The sequence below is a fragment of the Dinoponera quadriceps genome, unplaced genomic scaffold, assembly GCF_001313825.1.
Source record: "Dinoponera quadriceps isolate SergipeBrazil2010 unplaced genomic scaffold, ASM131382v1 scaffold113, whole genome shotgun sequence".
Lineage (NCBI taxonomy): Eukaryota > Metazoa > Arthropoda > Insecta > Hymenoptera > Formicidae > Dinoponera > Dinoponera quadriceps.
The window spans coordinates 3554066-3570678 of NW_014554899.1; the positions used below are offsets into that span (position 1 = coordinate 3554066).

Sequence of the window (16613 nt, forward strand, 5' to 3'; positions counted from 1 at the left end):
TCGCGCACGTAACAAACGAGCTACACGTGTATCAAACGTGCTAATGTTTATTTAGTAACAGACAAGACGTATAAACAAGAAGGTTTTATATATCGGCCGTCCTCGTCCAGGTGGAAATCGAGGCTCTCGCTTAGGGTTCTGTACAGAGTGTCTGATACAAGGCGTGCCAACCATTACAAAACGCTTGAGGTCGCAACTCGATCAAATAGCTTTCTATGGAATTGCAAACTTACGATAAGGAAATGCGCATTCCTAAATACATTCTCGGGAGCGACTCGTGATTTTTACGATGATGTAAATATTTATATCGTCAAAATTACACTTTGCGATCTAAATATATGTAAGACAAACTGAGAACCCGAAATCTACATCATTAATACCTCGACCTTTAAATGAATAGGCGCTTTTTTATAATATGTAAATAGGTAAGAAAAAAAGAAGAGAAATAAAAGATAAAGTAGAATAAGAATAATAAAATAAAAAGATAGAAAATGTAAAAAGAATAGCAAATTGGTACTTTTCTACCCGCGAACTATACAGCATGATAACGATCGCTATAGCTCCGATATAATAATGTAAAAGGTCTACTCAGGTTGCTATCTTCGATCGTACCAACCGAATTAAATCGTTCTATATATATAATTCAGCATCGAACCTTCCTCTTTCCGTACATCGTTGCTCTTATTTTTCAAGGATCGTTTGCGGGGCTGCTCGAGAACGTGCGAAACACATTTCTTAGATTTGTACAACTCGTAGAAAAAGAACACTAGAATGAGGGAAACCCCGAAAGTACAGAACGCGATCGTGATAGATTTGCCTACATATGAATCAATTTTGTTCGTGCATATAGTCGCATTTGGATTCGGATCCTGCCAGCACACCCATGTGTGGTTCCACCGTATAGGATTTGCTTTCAAATCATCGTTCTTGTTGTTCGGCTGTAACATAGTTGATTTATATTGTTTCAAAACTGCCTCCAATTTCTGCGCAACGTAGGTTTTTTTTGCAATAATGTTCATCTTCTCGCAAGGATCCCTTTCCAAGTCAAAAAGACATGGCATAAGCGACGCATGACACGCAACCTGCAAGTAGCATGAGTGACTCTTATATCTCGATTAAAATATAAGATGAAAATCTTGATTAATAACAGTGTTCCAATTTGTGATAATCGCACTTGTTCTACTTAATAATTTAAATAATGTTGCCCCATATTTATCCTAGAAAATATGATTTTATCCCTAATGTTACATATTATCTGTAATAATAAGTATCGAATAAAATCAAAAATCATAATGAATGCTAAAATATCATGATTATATGGACGCTGATAATTGTAACAGTTTGAATAATTATTCGCGGACTTGTTAAAAAATAGCTGTTAGTATTAGGTGGTAAACCTAATTTCTGCCGCTCGCTACTAGAGGATTCCGATTACAATGGTGGTATATTTCGACGGTGAAGTCGCATGTCTTATGTAATTTAGACATTTCCGAAAGCGATTCAGTCCGCACAGGTTAGATTTCTCGACCAAAAAGATTTTCTAATCGATTGAAAATGAACCGCGATAATCTGTTTTTCCGACATGTGCTTCTTCACTGCTTCGACTTCAAGAAAATCGTAGCAGAAACACATTGCTTATTATTCGAAAGGTATGGTGATGAAACTCCGTCGAAAAGAACATGTAGAGTTTGATTTGAACACTTTCGAAATGGTGATTTTGACATGAAAGACAAAGAACGTATCGGATGGCCGAAAACATTTTAAAATGTCGACATGCAAGAATTGCTCGATGAGGATCCAGCTCAAACAATTTTAGAATTGTCGAAAATGTTAAATGTTCCTCTAATGGCCGTCTTAAAATGCTTGCATGTCATAGGAAAAAATCATAAGGAAAGGATTTGGCTACCACCTGAATTGTCAGAAAATACCATTTTGAATTGTTTGTCCATCGCGACTTTTTGTTTGCCACGATAAAGTAGAAGAGTTTTTTGTGGCGTATCGTGACTGGAGATGAAAAATGAATTTATTTTGATAATTCCAAACGGAGGAAATCATGGATATACCTCGGTCAACCATCCACTTCAACGCCGAAGTGGTATATTTATAGGAATAAGATCTTGCTCTGCATTTGGGACCAGGACGATGTGCTGTATTACGAGCTCTTGCGTCCAAATAAAACCGTTGTAGTTGATCGCAATCAACATCAATTATGTCGATTGAGTGACGAGGTGATACAAAAAAGACCATTCGTAATCAACAATCGACGCAAAGTTATTGTTTTGCATGATAACGCTCGACCACATGTTGCGAAAAACGCGAAGCAGACATTTCTACAGCTTGAATAGGAAATTTTCCCATCCTGCGTATTCTCCAGAAATGGCACCATCGGATTACCACCTCTTCCAGTCGATGCAACACGCACATACGGACACACACTTCTTCAGTTACAAAGAGTCCAAAAATGAATGGATGAATGGATAGTCTCGAAACCGCATTCTACTGTCGTGGGATCGGCCTGTTGTCGGAAAGATGGGGAAAAGTATTAGAAAATGGGGGAAATTACTTTGATTAAGGAATTCATTCATCTTCCCTCTGAAACAAATCAATTTTGGAGACGATAAAACGGCAGGAATTAAGTTTTTCACGTAATATATGTCGTCTTTCTGATGTTCCTTTGTAGCTATTTTTTAACTTAAAGTGATTGAAATCGTAAAGCCGAAATTTTATAAAGCCGAAGGAGAGATTAAAGAATATTTTGCAAGCGAAATATGTAATATGGTACGTATTTTTCATAGATAATACATATTACGTCATAAGGTTCAAAAGTTTTCAATAAAAAAGCCCTGTACCGTTTTGTGGACACTGTGAACAGTGTGAACACTGTTCAATGTAAACTTTTGAAGCATGGACGAAATTTCTAATTAAAAAACGTATCCTTAATTTCTCAAGATTGTCTACCTGCTCCTTTTCCGTAACGTTGCAATGGATTTCCGCCTGCTGTCTTAATTGTAGGATCTTCTGAGAATTAAGTTCAGCAGTATTTTTAGTCACTGAAGCAATGGCAGCTCCTGCTTTACTATGCAACACTGTCTCAGGCGGATACAGTGGTCGTGTCTCAGTCGGGCTTCTTCCGTTATCTCCTAACCATTTAGAGCTTTCCTTGGTCTGACCATGTACGTACTTGTATTTGCGATTACGAATGGCTTGGTACGTTTTGTCGATGTTTATCAGTACTTCTTCTCTGGGATTATGCTCGTCGGATACGATCGTCGGCCACATATCGAGGCCATCGATTTTGCCAATTTTTTCCTTGCTTCCGCCTGTAACCAAAATTTTATTGATACTATTTATTTTTTAACGCTGATCGAAAAACGATATATAACTAACCGGCGGCGGACAACAAAGTGGGCAACCAATCGGCTATACACATTAAGTGGTTCGAGACCCGCTCGCGTTTCTTGATTAGAGGGCTCCAGATTGCAGCTACTCCTCGCACGGCGCCTTCCCAAGCGGTATTCTTAATCTGTAAATATTCCGATTTCTCTCGCATCACAGTTTGAATCAAGTTACATTGTTAGATGGTCCAAGTTCTTCTTTCGCAACGAATACTTACGCCACGAAAGGGATAGTTACTGCCGTAATTATTCAGAAAACCATGAGTGGGCGCACCGTTATCAGACATGAAGAGGATAATGCTATTATCCAACATACCACGATTTTTCAAGGCTTCCACGACCTGACCGACGCTGTCGTCCAATTTAGAAACCATGGCTGTAAATAACATCGGAAATTAAGATAAACTATTTAGTTTATGGCATTTAAAAAGCTGTACGATGAAAGAATCATTGGATTTAGCGGAGTTATGAACATTATATTTATTATATATAATTAAATTAAATTAAATGTTTCTTACACAATGTGAGACATTTAAATTGAGACACCTTAATATAACAAAAATAAAACAAAACAGAAAGGAATATTTCGCACAAAAGTTGTGAGATTTGGAGGACATTTTTTGGTGATCTTGACTTTGTTGTATTTTCATTAATTCAAGATCATTTCGATGTCAACTACACTTTTTTATGGAATTATATAGTATTTCTTAATGCAAATCGATTTATTTGCCCATTCTGCGTATGAAAGTACTACGTTGGTATCATTGAAAAGCGAATATTTGTGAGATTTTATTTTTATTCTAATATTTTTCAGTATAAGATATGAAATATCTCATAAATTATTCACTTTTCGATAACATTACTTTAATACTTTTATATGCAGAATGATAGGTGGAATCGTCGCTATGAGCAACATAGAAATATTGGAGAACATAAAAATAATTTCATACATTTTACAAATGTACCAATGTATCAATATGTAATGATAAATATCATTAATTGATTTTTCTCATATTATTATATAGAAAAGTAGTACGGTGATATTATCGAAAAATGAATACTTCATAAGATATTTCATATCTTATATTGAAAGATGTCAAGATAAAAATAAATATCTTAAGATATATTCACTTTTTATCAACTCACACTAGTATTTTTATACGTAGAATGAATGGAGAAATCGATTTGTGCTTAAAAAAGAAACTATATAATTGCGTTAAAAAAATGAAGTTTACCTCGAAATGACTTTGAATTATTGATAATACAATCAAGTTAAGGTCATCAAAATATGTCATGTTCTTAAAAATAATCTTACAACTTTTATCTGAAACATTGTTTTTTTCTATTTTGCTTTATTTTTGTTATATTAAAATGCCTCAATTTAAATATCCCATTCTGTGTGGGGTGCAATCGAGTTTGCGCAACGCGTTTTCACTCTCTTATACGTGACCTTGCAACGGTAATCTGATACACTGCTTTATATGTAATGCAACAACTTTTTACATACTCACGCCTAATTAAGTTAAAATGTGCGGTATGTGTAATGTGTGAAAATTTTGCAAAAAATTTTATAACTTTAAAACGGCCGATGTTCAGCTAGAAGTAAGGAAACAAGTGTTTTATGTACATGAAATATTTTTTATACTAAGCCAACATAAACCGTGCGTTACGCGCACAGTTATGCCTGTGAAGTTCGTATGACGTTATAATAATTTTTAAAAAAACAATGACAATTCTAATAGCATTTTTTATAGTTCTACCTTCCCTGATAAATATTTAAAAAATCCAAAAAATTTCCACTTTTTTAATATCAAAAAATCGGAAGTGAAAAAATATCTTATTAACTTCATGTTGCGGCACAACACAGTCTCCTCTAAAATGCAAGAAGTCAGTGAATAATATTCTTTTCGACGAGAGTTCCAATTAGGTCTTGGCTAGTTTTTAAAAAATTATACTGCACCAGCATAAGTTTTTCTGTTTGGATCGTCGATGTAGGAGAATTTTTCAATCTCTTCGGGGGGAGCTTGTAGTAACTGCTCCTCATTTCCACTGTGGACTGCAAGATGTGCCAAGTATAAAAATAATGGTTTATCGGGATTGTGAGCATTAATTAAGCGTACTGCTTCCTTGGTGTAGAGATCCGTTGAATAGTTGCCCTTTGTATCCCACGCGACCTCCATATTCCGTCTCATGTCCATGCCTCGAAAGTTTGTAAACTGAAAATAGAAAGATTACTGATAGGTACAATATTTTCAATATTTTTTCTTGTGGGTTTCTAATTGCTGGTAAGGTCGTAGTGGGGTACATTTTGCTAGAAGGCGTACACATAAGAAGAATCGTGAAATGCTGCGCTGCACAACAACAAGTAAACTAGGAAGTCCGATCATCTAGCGTCCTTGTCGCGAACCCTGGGTTTGACTTAGGTCACAAATGATAGATGATAGAAGGGCAAAAGCGAAACTCTTGCGCTTAAAATCGAGAACGAAAACAACTCAGTTAAAGTAGACAAAGCTAACACAAAACATCGGCCTGCCGTCAGCGCTAGTGGAACAACAGTTATATCAGGCAATGGACAAAACACACTACGAAGTAACTACCCCAGGTGGTACGCCAGCCAGAAAGCTGGAAAATTCACCCTTTTCGGAGGCAGGTCCCATGGATTATCGGGGAGACCAACTATTGTTGTAAAGAAAGCTCACGGAAGTCACACGACCCAACCAATCTAAAAGCGGCAAGACTGCTCCGTGACTATAAAAAGAAAATGAGGATCTCGGCCGTAAATTTGGAGAGTTAGAAGCCTCAACCGTACTATTAAGAACTGAAATCCAAGCACTTAAAAATGAAAATGAAGTGCTCAAGGGATCATTGAACAAGGAAACGCAAGGGGAATCATATAATTAAAAAGAGAAATTCGCAATTTCCGAGACACCCAGGACGTAATAATAAGTAGAGTTGCGAGAGCAGTCCGAGTCGAGCTCTTTACCTAGCACTTCTATCCCTATTGCATATAGCCCCCCCCCCCTTCCTTTCCCCTCGGCGACGAAGTTGTAAATAGTGTATATAGTTATACCATTTAAATATAATTTTGGTTGCAACTGAACGTTCTATCAATTACTCTCTCTTCCTACTCTTCCATTCCTCAACCGAATTTTGGCTCCGACGAGCCATATCCCGGCTGCATGGAAGTCACCTCGTTACGGACAGATAATGCGCAGATAATAAACAATAATAAAACTGAAGGATCAACGATGGGTGAAATTTTAATGCTTATCTTAGAGAAGGAACAAACACAGACATTTAAGTTGTTGATAGAAAGAATAGTCAAACTAGAAAAAAACTCGGACAAAGTAAAAGGGAAAAGTAGAAAATTATCCATACCCTCAGAATAATGAATGGAATGCCAATAAGCACTTGTAACACTTACACACTAAATGGGGTCAATAGCTAAAAAGTGGAGGAATAACTTAAACGAAGCTAAATCAACGCATGTAAACTTCACTGAGAAAAGGAACAAACCTATTCCAGTCAAGATCAACGAACAAATAAAATACCATATGGTAACACAGCAAAATAGCTAAGCATGACGCTAAACGTAAAACTCGGGTGGAAGGAACATGAAAAAAAAAGGGAAGAATTAAATATTAAACTTAGACAAATGTATTGATTACTAGGAAAAAACTCCAGGTCGAACCTTTCAAATTACTACAATAAAAGCAAATGTGAAAATCGCAAAGGATTTATGGGATACAACTTTGGGATTGTTTTAAAAAAAGTAACATTAACATTATTCGATTGTTCAAAACTTCAAGAACAAAGTTTTGTAAATGTTTGGTATATGCGTAATGACATCTACAGTAATCTCAGTAATGGATACTGTAAAAGAGGAAATTGTAAAAACTGCAGTTAGACATACAAACAGAATCCACGAGCATGCTTCTTCTCCTTGATAACAGCAAAGAATTTAGATACCTCAGGAGACCGAAATTGCTGGACCTATGCTAACATAGGTGCGATCAGCTTGAGAAGACTTGTTACACGATTTGAAACTCGTTATTGAATAATTTTTCAACATAGAGTGAACGATTCAGTGAGAGAATATTACTAGATAAGCTGAAATCTTAGTTGTTAATATTTATAATTCATAAAATAAAATTTCTTGTGTTTGAATAAGAAATATATGATTTTCTTAAAATAACTTACTGGGTCTACTGTTTCATGACTAAAATAATCTTGGAGACCGTTCCACAAACCAAAAAACGAATCGAAGCCGCGCCAAAGCGGTGTATATTCGTGTTTGTAAAAACCTAAATGCCATTTACCCACCATATTTGTTGAATAACTCATTTCTTTCAAATACTGCAACAAATAATCAGTTCGAGATATATTTATTATTAACTTGTAGATAGCTAGATATCGATTTGCTAGCTAGTTTATGATAACGAAGATTCTTTAATACCTCCGGCATTAACTTTTCTGTTAATGGAAGTCCGCGTGGTTCTGCTGAACGTATAACATAATGTTGCATGCCTGTGTGGATGGGATATTTCCCAGTCATTAAAGCTGATCTACTTGGCGTGCACATTGGTGACACATAATGATTGTTCAGGATAATTCCATAATATGCGAGAGCGTCGATATTTGGCGTCGGGATTTGGTCGGAACCATGGAAGCTAACGTCGTTCCAGCCCTGCAAACAACGGTATGATATGATATTCATCATAATACAATAAAGACTGCGACGAAAATTTTCGTCTCCGCCTGAAATTCCGCAGCCACACAACGAACTCTGAAGACCCGGTAGGTTTTCTTAAATGTTGAACGCCAGAGGCGGTAACGGCCGCCTCTCCGATTATTCTTTCGCATCTTAGCTCATGCTTCATGCTCAGCACTTCTGGGATCGTTGGTCGTATCGAAGGTGCTGGTAGCTTCGGGCTCGTTTTAAGTCGACGAGTGGCCATGGATTATGAAGAATCTACTCGTGAGTAGAAGGGGTGAAGCTTTAGCAATTAAGAGATTGTGACTTCGGGACTCGGAGGGAAAATATCGTCTTCGGGTTGCGGGCTCCGAGAGAGAGAAAGCACTTCTGAGTATGCTTTCGCAGGATATTCTCGCACGTCGCACGTTCCCTATTTTCCGCCGGTCCTCTTTGGCGATTAGCACGCGTCTCTCGATCATATTGTGAGCGAATTTACTATTTTCTTTTTTCGTCTGAGGATGGTTGTGAGGGCTTTTTTCAAAAATCGTAGTTCAATCAAGAAAGACCATTTTAATCGGAGCAATTACACGGAAATAATTAAAATACATATGCTTCTCTCCAGAGCAGTCCTTCGTTCTATACAAAACCAGATAGCCACGAACCGAGTACCTCCGGTCCTCAAGAACGAAAGTAGTCCCTCGTATTTTTAATGGCTCGATTTAAAGATAACGTCTTTTTCTGACCTCCAACGATTATCTCCTCCCGTTTTACTTCGACTTCGACCGTTTGACTTCGAGTTCCTAACTTTACCCTTCTGTCTCTTTTTCTCATGTAATTATATCAATAATTTCTCCTGTTTGCGACCTCTAATATGACAACAGTTGCATAACTTAAACTTTCTCGGCGCTAGGCGCTTACAATATTTTGTATCGCTTAGCGCTCTGTTTCCTTTTCTAGCCTTGGCACTTGCATATCACCAGGGGTCCGTTTCTTTGGCCTGAAGCCTTCCGTCATTAGCGGCCCTACTGTCGCGCTCGTCCATCTCTCGTCTTCGGCCCATTTACCGCTTTGAGAACACGGCTCCTCGTTTCAGCCTTCCACGGAGTTGTCCACTCTTACTATTTTGGGTCCAGTCGGGGGAATACAAGGAAGGGACGCGAGGATTGCTCTTCAAATTTTATAGGCAAACGACGCACTAACACGCGTGATGGCACCCGTTCCCGTAAATGCCGTTGGTTCGGCCGCTCCGATCTCGTCCGCGACTCATCGAATTCTTATTGATCGCTTTTAACTTAGCAAGTCGAGGGAATCGTCCCTTCTTGCTTTGCAAAAATTCCTTGAGACATGCAGCTCTAAAGCTGCAACGTCATAAAACATTATCCCTGTTTATTATTATAATCAATGAGAAGTCTCTTAATGTATCCAATTGATAGATTTCGAGAAAGCAATCCCGAATTTTTTCAAATAAAATACATAATTGAAGAACCCTTTGATTCAACAATAATTTTTACATTGATGTAGTTACTCACCAAATCATCTGCGAGAATAATAATGATATGTGGTTTTTTGGAGTCATTTCCTTCGGTCGTTCCATTTTCCAACAAAGCGACGGGTATCAAGGTGTACAAAAGGCATAATGTGAAGAGCAGTTGCAACAAGAACGGTTCATTCATCGCGAAATACCGAAACCAAAATCGATTACCGTCAATTTGGATTAATATGTGTTGTTTCACAGCTTTTCTACCACGTTATATGTATACAATGACACACTACTTAGCCAAAGTTGTTCGCATACGGTTACAAAGAAAAATCGTTGTCATGGTACGTGGCGTCTTATATTCTCTACATCGGAATCTAATTTACATGAGTACCTTATCTTTTTTCAACCGAATGTAAATCAATGTAAAACGCATGAAAATAAAATGAAGTAGCTACTTAGGTAAACTTTTGCATAATGTGACCCAATTTCTACAATTTCGAACATGATATGTATTATAGAGGCCATTTTACTGAGTAACCTTCAGAAGGTTTTAATTATCGGTTTTTGGTTACGAAAAAGTTATTAACAAAAGAAATTTGAAAAATATAATACATATTTTCAATACTTACCAGTCCTGTACTAGTACGGATCACTCAAAATAATGTTTCAGGAAAGGACTTTTCTCTCAGCACCCAACATTATATATATATATATATGTACGTATGTATGTACGTATGTATATCTAAATATGTATGTATGTATGTATGTATATACAGGGTGTCTTAGAGCTGAATACTTCCGTTTCGTGGGGATGTAGGACTCATGGAGTTGAACAAAAATGTTATGTATCATTTTGCAAAATTTGTAATAGTTAATGAGTAATTAATTATTTTGTCTGAGTTAATAAACGCACAGAAAGGAGTAGATCGGACATTGTATAAAGAAAAATGGCTACTTCTGAAGATCTTTTAGCAACGATAAGCATGATTTCTAAAAGCGGGGTAACGCAGTAAACCGGGAGCGATATGTGATACAGGGATATATGCCGAAAAGGAACACACCTATCAGTTGATATTTATCATTAATAGGAGATCTTCAGAAAGAAACCATTTTTCTTTATACAGAGTCTAGCCTACCTCTTCCCGTGCGCTCATTAGTTCATACAAAATAATTAATTCTTCTCTAACTATTGCGAATTTTGCAAAATGGCACATCTTTTGCTCAGTTTCACTCGTTCTATTTGTACACCACGGAAATTGAGATTAGTTTGTGACACCTTGTATATTGTCACGTTCTAAACGGTCCACAACGGAAACGGATCCGCAATGCTAAGCAGCTACATTCCCGGGCAAAAGGATAAGACATGTGTGCTATCTTTAAATTCTGCATTATATGCTTGTATTTCTCTAAGTTTATCAAAATGTATGTAAACACAGCATCGGAAATGTATAATAAACGTTCGCAAACTAAAATGCAAATATTATCATTTGATTTTGTTAAAGAAATTGTTGAGTAGAAAAGGTAAAATGTTAGTGCATGTAATAAGTACAAATATTTATTAAGTATGAGATAGTGAACAAATAACTAAACTAAGTTTCCAGTAATGCGTCTAGAATCTCCTTTATTTTCGAGTATTTCAATCATCCCTTTAAAGTAATGCTCTGTAAAGGTTTCTAATGCTCTTTTGCGACAGGTTGTCCATTCCTTTGTGATGAACTGTTTCATCGGGTTAACGTATTCGTATTGTTTCCCGTTTTTATAAACAACACGTGCAAGTCACCCCAAAAATTTTCAATAATATTTAAGTCGAGACTGCATGCCATTCCAAAATGCGAATATTCTTATTTGAGAAATATGCTTTAATAATTTTAGCAGTAGATAGCAGCATTGTCTTGCTGAAAGATAAAGACTATTTCAACAATACGTTCAGCATGTTTACTAATTTCATATTTAATCAAATTAATTTAGTTGGTGCTGTTCATTCGGCTGTGAATGAAGTGAATAATTGTCTTTCCGTTATAGTCAATATCTGCTCACACAATAACACTACCTCCACCCATTTGGCGCTGTATTTTTGTTAATTCCCCTTTTAATATGTCATAATAGTAGTAATTGAAACTGTTAGTACCGTCCAAATTAAATTTTTTCTCTTCAGTAAATATTATTTTTCTCCATTTCTTCTTCCACTGTACATGGTCTTTTGCAAATTGCAAGCGGTCTTGTTTATGGCGCGCTGTTAATGCTGGTTCTTCTTAAGTTTTTTGTCCAATATTATCACATTACCTGTAGTACGTGACGAACATTCCTAACGTTAGTTTCAACGCCAGCTATATGATTTGTTTCGCTGTGAGGCAGGATTCGATACAACTCGTAATGTTGCTCATTATTCTCTCATAGATAATGTAGAAGGTCGCCCACTGTTTTTCATTCTACATTTGCTCTCATCTTTCAACAAATAGTAAATAACTTTTGACTTCTTTTTACATTTAATGTAATTTTTGAGATAAACAAATTTTGCTTTCTTAATACGAGAAACGTTTGCATTTCGTCCTTACTTCATTTGTCTTCACGTGCTATGTCTCAAAATACTTCTAACAAGCTAATAATACGTCCAAATCGTTTGAAATATCAGCAAAAACTAAAAATTTCGTAAATACTAATGAAATGTGCTATCATTACCCTCTTCACTCGACAACTTATATTGATAAACATACAGGACATTGATTGTATTTCAATGTATGAATGTTTATTACATTTTCATGATACCATGTTTACTTATATTTTGCAGCACTTGGAGAAATACAGATGTATGGTGGAATATTTAAAGATAAACATCTTTTTGTTCGGGAATGTAGATTCACGACCCCACGCATGTACGAAGAGGAGATCGCGGTCGATACAGGATCAAAGGACGATCCTGCGTGTGCCTTTTGCGTCTCGACCGTCGCCACGACCACCACTGCTGATGATTCCCGGTGTCCAGAGCTACCGCTTCTGATACCGCAGAGCAGAATGTAGCGAGAGACGCCTTAGGGAAAGACGAAGCTATTCGGTAAGGTTGCCCTTTTCTAACTGGAAGCCATGAACCCGCGTTAGAGCCGAATCACTTTGTTCGTTGTCGATCGTCTCGACACTTTAGTATTTGATAAATTCTATCGCGTTGAGTTTGTCGAGCGATCGGAATCGGACGACGGGATTTCGTGGCTGCACCATTCTAGGCTTGGGGAAAGTTGCGAACCCTCGTAAACATCGCCCCCTGAGAGATCGAACGGCGAGACGAACTAACAACTTGTGCTTTCCTTATAGTATAGTTATTGTCGCGCAGCATTACGCTAGATGCAGGATTCCCTTGGCGGAGCCTTAGAAACGCGTATTCGACGGTAGAATTCGGTCATCGCTTAACGTTATACGCGCTTGAAAACGTTAACGTTTCGATACTCGTGTTCAACGGTACGCTAGTCGTCGACCTTATCGGGGCGCGCGTGCAAAGAAGATTCTATTATTGCTCACATTTTGTATTGTCGTGCGTAAATTAATATTATTATTCTCGTGTTAGGGTACGCCAATCGTCGACCTTATCGGGGCGCGCGTGTAAAGAAGATTCTTTATCGCTCACATTTTGTATTGTCGTACGTAAATTATTATTATTATTCTTGTGTTAGCGTAAGAGCGACATTCGCTGCAGCGCTCCTCGAAATTTATTGTCGCGTCTTTGGAGTTATTCACGTTTTTGATATCGCTTGCTTTCTCGATGTCAGTGGTTGCAAATTTATTTAAATTCTCAGATGAGAACGCCCGCTCGAGCGGCGTTCCCCCGAAGCTATCGCGTCGAGGAATTTATGATCTTGCCTTCATTTTCTTTTTCTTGTTAACGATATTACCGTGTTCCATAAATATTATTTTCTTTTCTTCTCCTTGACGTATCGCGTATTCTTACGTCCTTACTTTAGTTGCCATCGTGTCTGTCTTCCTTGCTCGAATCCGTGCGATCTACCGTCCGAAGAACTTTTAACCCCGCCCCTCTCCGTTCGGATTGTTGAGCTAGTCGTGCTCATCGCGAAGCAATTTAGGGGAAAATTCCCCGAAACAACATTTTATCCAAAAAAACAAGAACTTTGCTCACTACTTTTTATCCAAAATAGCAAAACTAACTCGGTGAACCTCATTGTAAACTATTTCCTTGATGATTTCACGTAAGTTAAGTTTTTTATAATTTCACATGTTATTTGTTTTCCCCTTGATAAAGAATGATACAGTTCTAAGATAATATGGTTTTATGATATACTATATGTTTCTCTTATATTTACAGAATTTTGCCCAATAATGATATTGAATAACTTGAATTAAAAATCATGAACCTTTTTCCTAATGAAACATCAGAAACATATTACGTACCTCCGATAAAGTTTTCATATGGAGAAAATACTAATATGTCCATAGCAAGAGGCAAGTTAATAGATAAATTTAGAAATCTGTTAAATGATGAAAGGATCAGCTAAAGTTAAACAATGAGATATATGGGTTAACATTAAACAAACTTTTATAAATCAGCATTATTGGAATAATGCAAATACAAGATGAAGATTAAAGTAAAAAAAGGTAATTCGTGTAACTTAATTTAATACAATCGGATTTAACGCGAAAAGATGTACGCGGAAATATCCCCCCGGGATGATTTACGAGGAGATAGCGTGATCGGCCTCAAACAAGAAGCAGGAAAGCCGCACGGAGCAGTATGGTATCAGTTCTGACCGAGACAGCTTGGAAAATATAAAGTCCCTTCAGGAGCAGAACATCAAGGCGATCGGACCGGATCTTTACGAGAAGTTGAATTACAAAGCAGGTGATTAGGTGCTTTCCGTCTATTACGCGCGGCGAATATCGAGATCAATGACTCTACTCGTTTTTGATGACAGCCGTTGTCTTTTTATCTGTCTATCTCTTTCTTTCTCTGACTTTTTAGACAGAGAAAAAATTTAGTCAACTAAAAATAGAAAGTAGCAGTAGCTTATTTCAAAATAATTTTAAATCTTGGGTTAGTTATGTGCTAGCGTAGATATTCCGTCGGTTAATTAACTAAAAAATTTATATCTCTCACAAAATTATCTAGGATTGTTTTTCGGTTTGTTGTTATAATTAATGCTATCTTATTACTATCATTATTATTAATATTATTATTGTACATCGAAGCGAAGCCGCGCAAGATGAATCATAGGTAATCCAGAGGTAAATCTACGGTAAATTATAAATTATTTGATTGTCCCGTTTCCATATAAAATTTCGTACAGGAATCAAGAGAAGCGTGAATAAAGAGCTAAAATGCGAGATAAAATGTTTATTTCAGTTTCATTATTCCATATCATTTTGTATATCTTAAGTAATGCTTGAAATCGCAATTCGATCAGATGGCTTCCGATAGAATTGCAAACTCGCGCCAAGAAAGTACGCTTTCCTGAACATATTTCCAGGGGCGATTCGTGATCTACACGATGATGTAAACATTAATATTGCCAGGATTGCATCTTGCGATTTAAATAGAGGTAATTCAAGCCGAAAGTACAAATTCGACATTATTAATGCCTCGACAATTAAATGAATAGACATCATTTTATAATTTGTAAACAGATAAAAAGAAAGAGATGAGATATAGAATAAACAATAAGATATGATAGGAATAATCAAATAAGAAGACAAAAATGCAAAAGAACAACAAGACAATATTCATCTGTCCGCAAATTTTACAAGATAATAACGATCGTCATAGTTCCATAATAATAATGTGAAAAGCCCACGTAGGTTACCTTCGATCGTAATATTAATTCATGCTAAACACATTTTTTGGTATTGAATTGTTCTCTTTCCGTATATCATTATGCTTGTTTGTCAACGATTGATTTGCGAACTGCACTGATTAAGAATGTGTGAGTCTAATTTCTTAGATTTCAACAACTTTAACAACTTTAAAGAACACTGAGACGACCGCGAAAGAGCAAAATGCAATCATGATAAATGTATTTGAACATGCATCAGCAGGAATTTTGCAAAGGTTCCAGTGGATAGGAATCCTGCCAGGACACCCACGTATTGTTCCACCATTTAGGATTTGCTTTTAAATCATGTAATTTATTGTTTGGCAATACGCTAGTTAATTTATATCGTACCAAACGTGCCTTCAATTGTGCCGCAATGAAGGGTTCTTTTGCAATGATGTTTATTTTCTCGCAAGGGTCCCTCTCTAGGTCGAAGAGACATGGCACAGCCCATGCATAACATGCAACCTGCAAACAGACTTTATGAATGACACTTTTATTTCGATCAGATAATAAAGTGAATGTCCTAATTGATGACAATGCCCCAATTTATGAGTCACATCTGTCTTTCTTAATAAGTGAAATAATATAGCCTTATATTTATCTGAAAAAAATACGTTTTTACTTTAAATTGTATATATTATCTGTTATAATAAGTTTCGAATAAAATTAAAAGTCATGGTAAATGCTGGAGCATCATAATTATAAACATATTGCTAATTGTGACAATTCAAATAGTTACTCGTCGACATGTTAAAAAATAGCCGTTTCTTTGATTTCTTTATAATTAATTTTAATATCAAGTAATTGTAACCGTACTATTAAAGTTGAGGAAAGATATATATATATACCAGGTGTAGAAGAATGAAACCGGAATTTCCCTATAGATGGTACTAGCCATCAGTTTAGGGCCGTAAGACCGCTTCTGCAGCACAATCATCTCCCTTTAACAGCTGACGAAGATTTTCAACACACAACAACCCAAGTTCCATACGCCGGTATATTTTTCTATAACCTTAAACATGTCGAGTTTTGTGCCTACGAACTACGATTTGCGGACAGCATTGGTTTTTTGTTATCATTTGAAGAAAACTGCTGCGCATCGAATGCTTGTCGAAGCTTACGGTGAACATGCTCTTGGTAAAACACAGTGTTTCGAGTGGTTCAAAAAATTCAAAAGTGGTGATTTTGACGTGAGAAACGAAGAGCGTGGGAAACCACCGAAAAAGTTC

General features: G+C 36.7%; 2 protein-coding genes across 2 annotated transcripts in view; both read right to left on the reverse strand.

Annotated features, from left to right (window-relative positions):
• Positions 1-130: 130 nt before the first annotated feature.
• Positions 131-9764, reverse strand: LOC106742451 (arylsulfatase B-like). Its single transcript, XM_014615382.1, has 9 exons — positions 9621-9764; positions 7852-8082; positions 7596-7751; positions 5356-5611; positions 3614-3771; positions 3388-3523; positions 2959-3320; positions 656-1082; positions 131-213 (listed from the first exon to the last, which is right to left on the reverse strand). Exons 1-9 carry the CDS (start codon positions 9762-9764, stop codon positions 131-133), a joined length of 1953 nt encoding a protein of 650 aa, XP_014470868.1.
• A 5833-nt stretch (positions 9765-15597) lies between these two features.
• The window catches only part of LOC106742452 (arylsulfatase B-like), a 4929-nt gene continuing 3913 nt past the window's right edge, over positions 15598-16613 (reverse strand). Inside the window, exon 8 of the mRNA XM_014615383.1 lies at positions 15598-15849. Within this exon, the coding sequence (XP_014470869.1) occupies positions 15598-15849 (252 nt within the window). The remainder of the gene's footprint in view (positions 15850-16613) is intronic.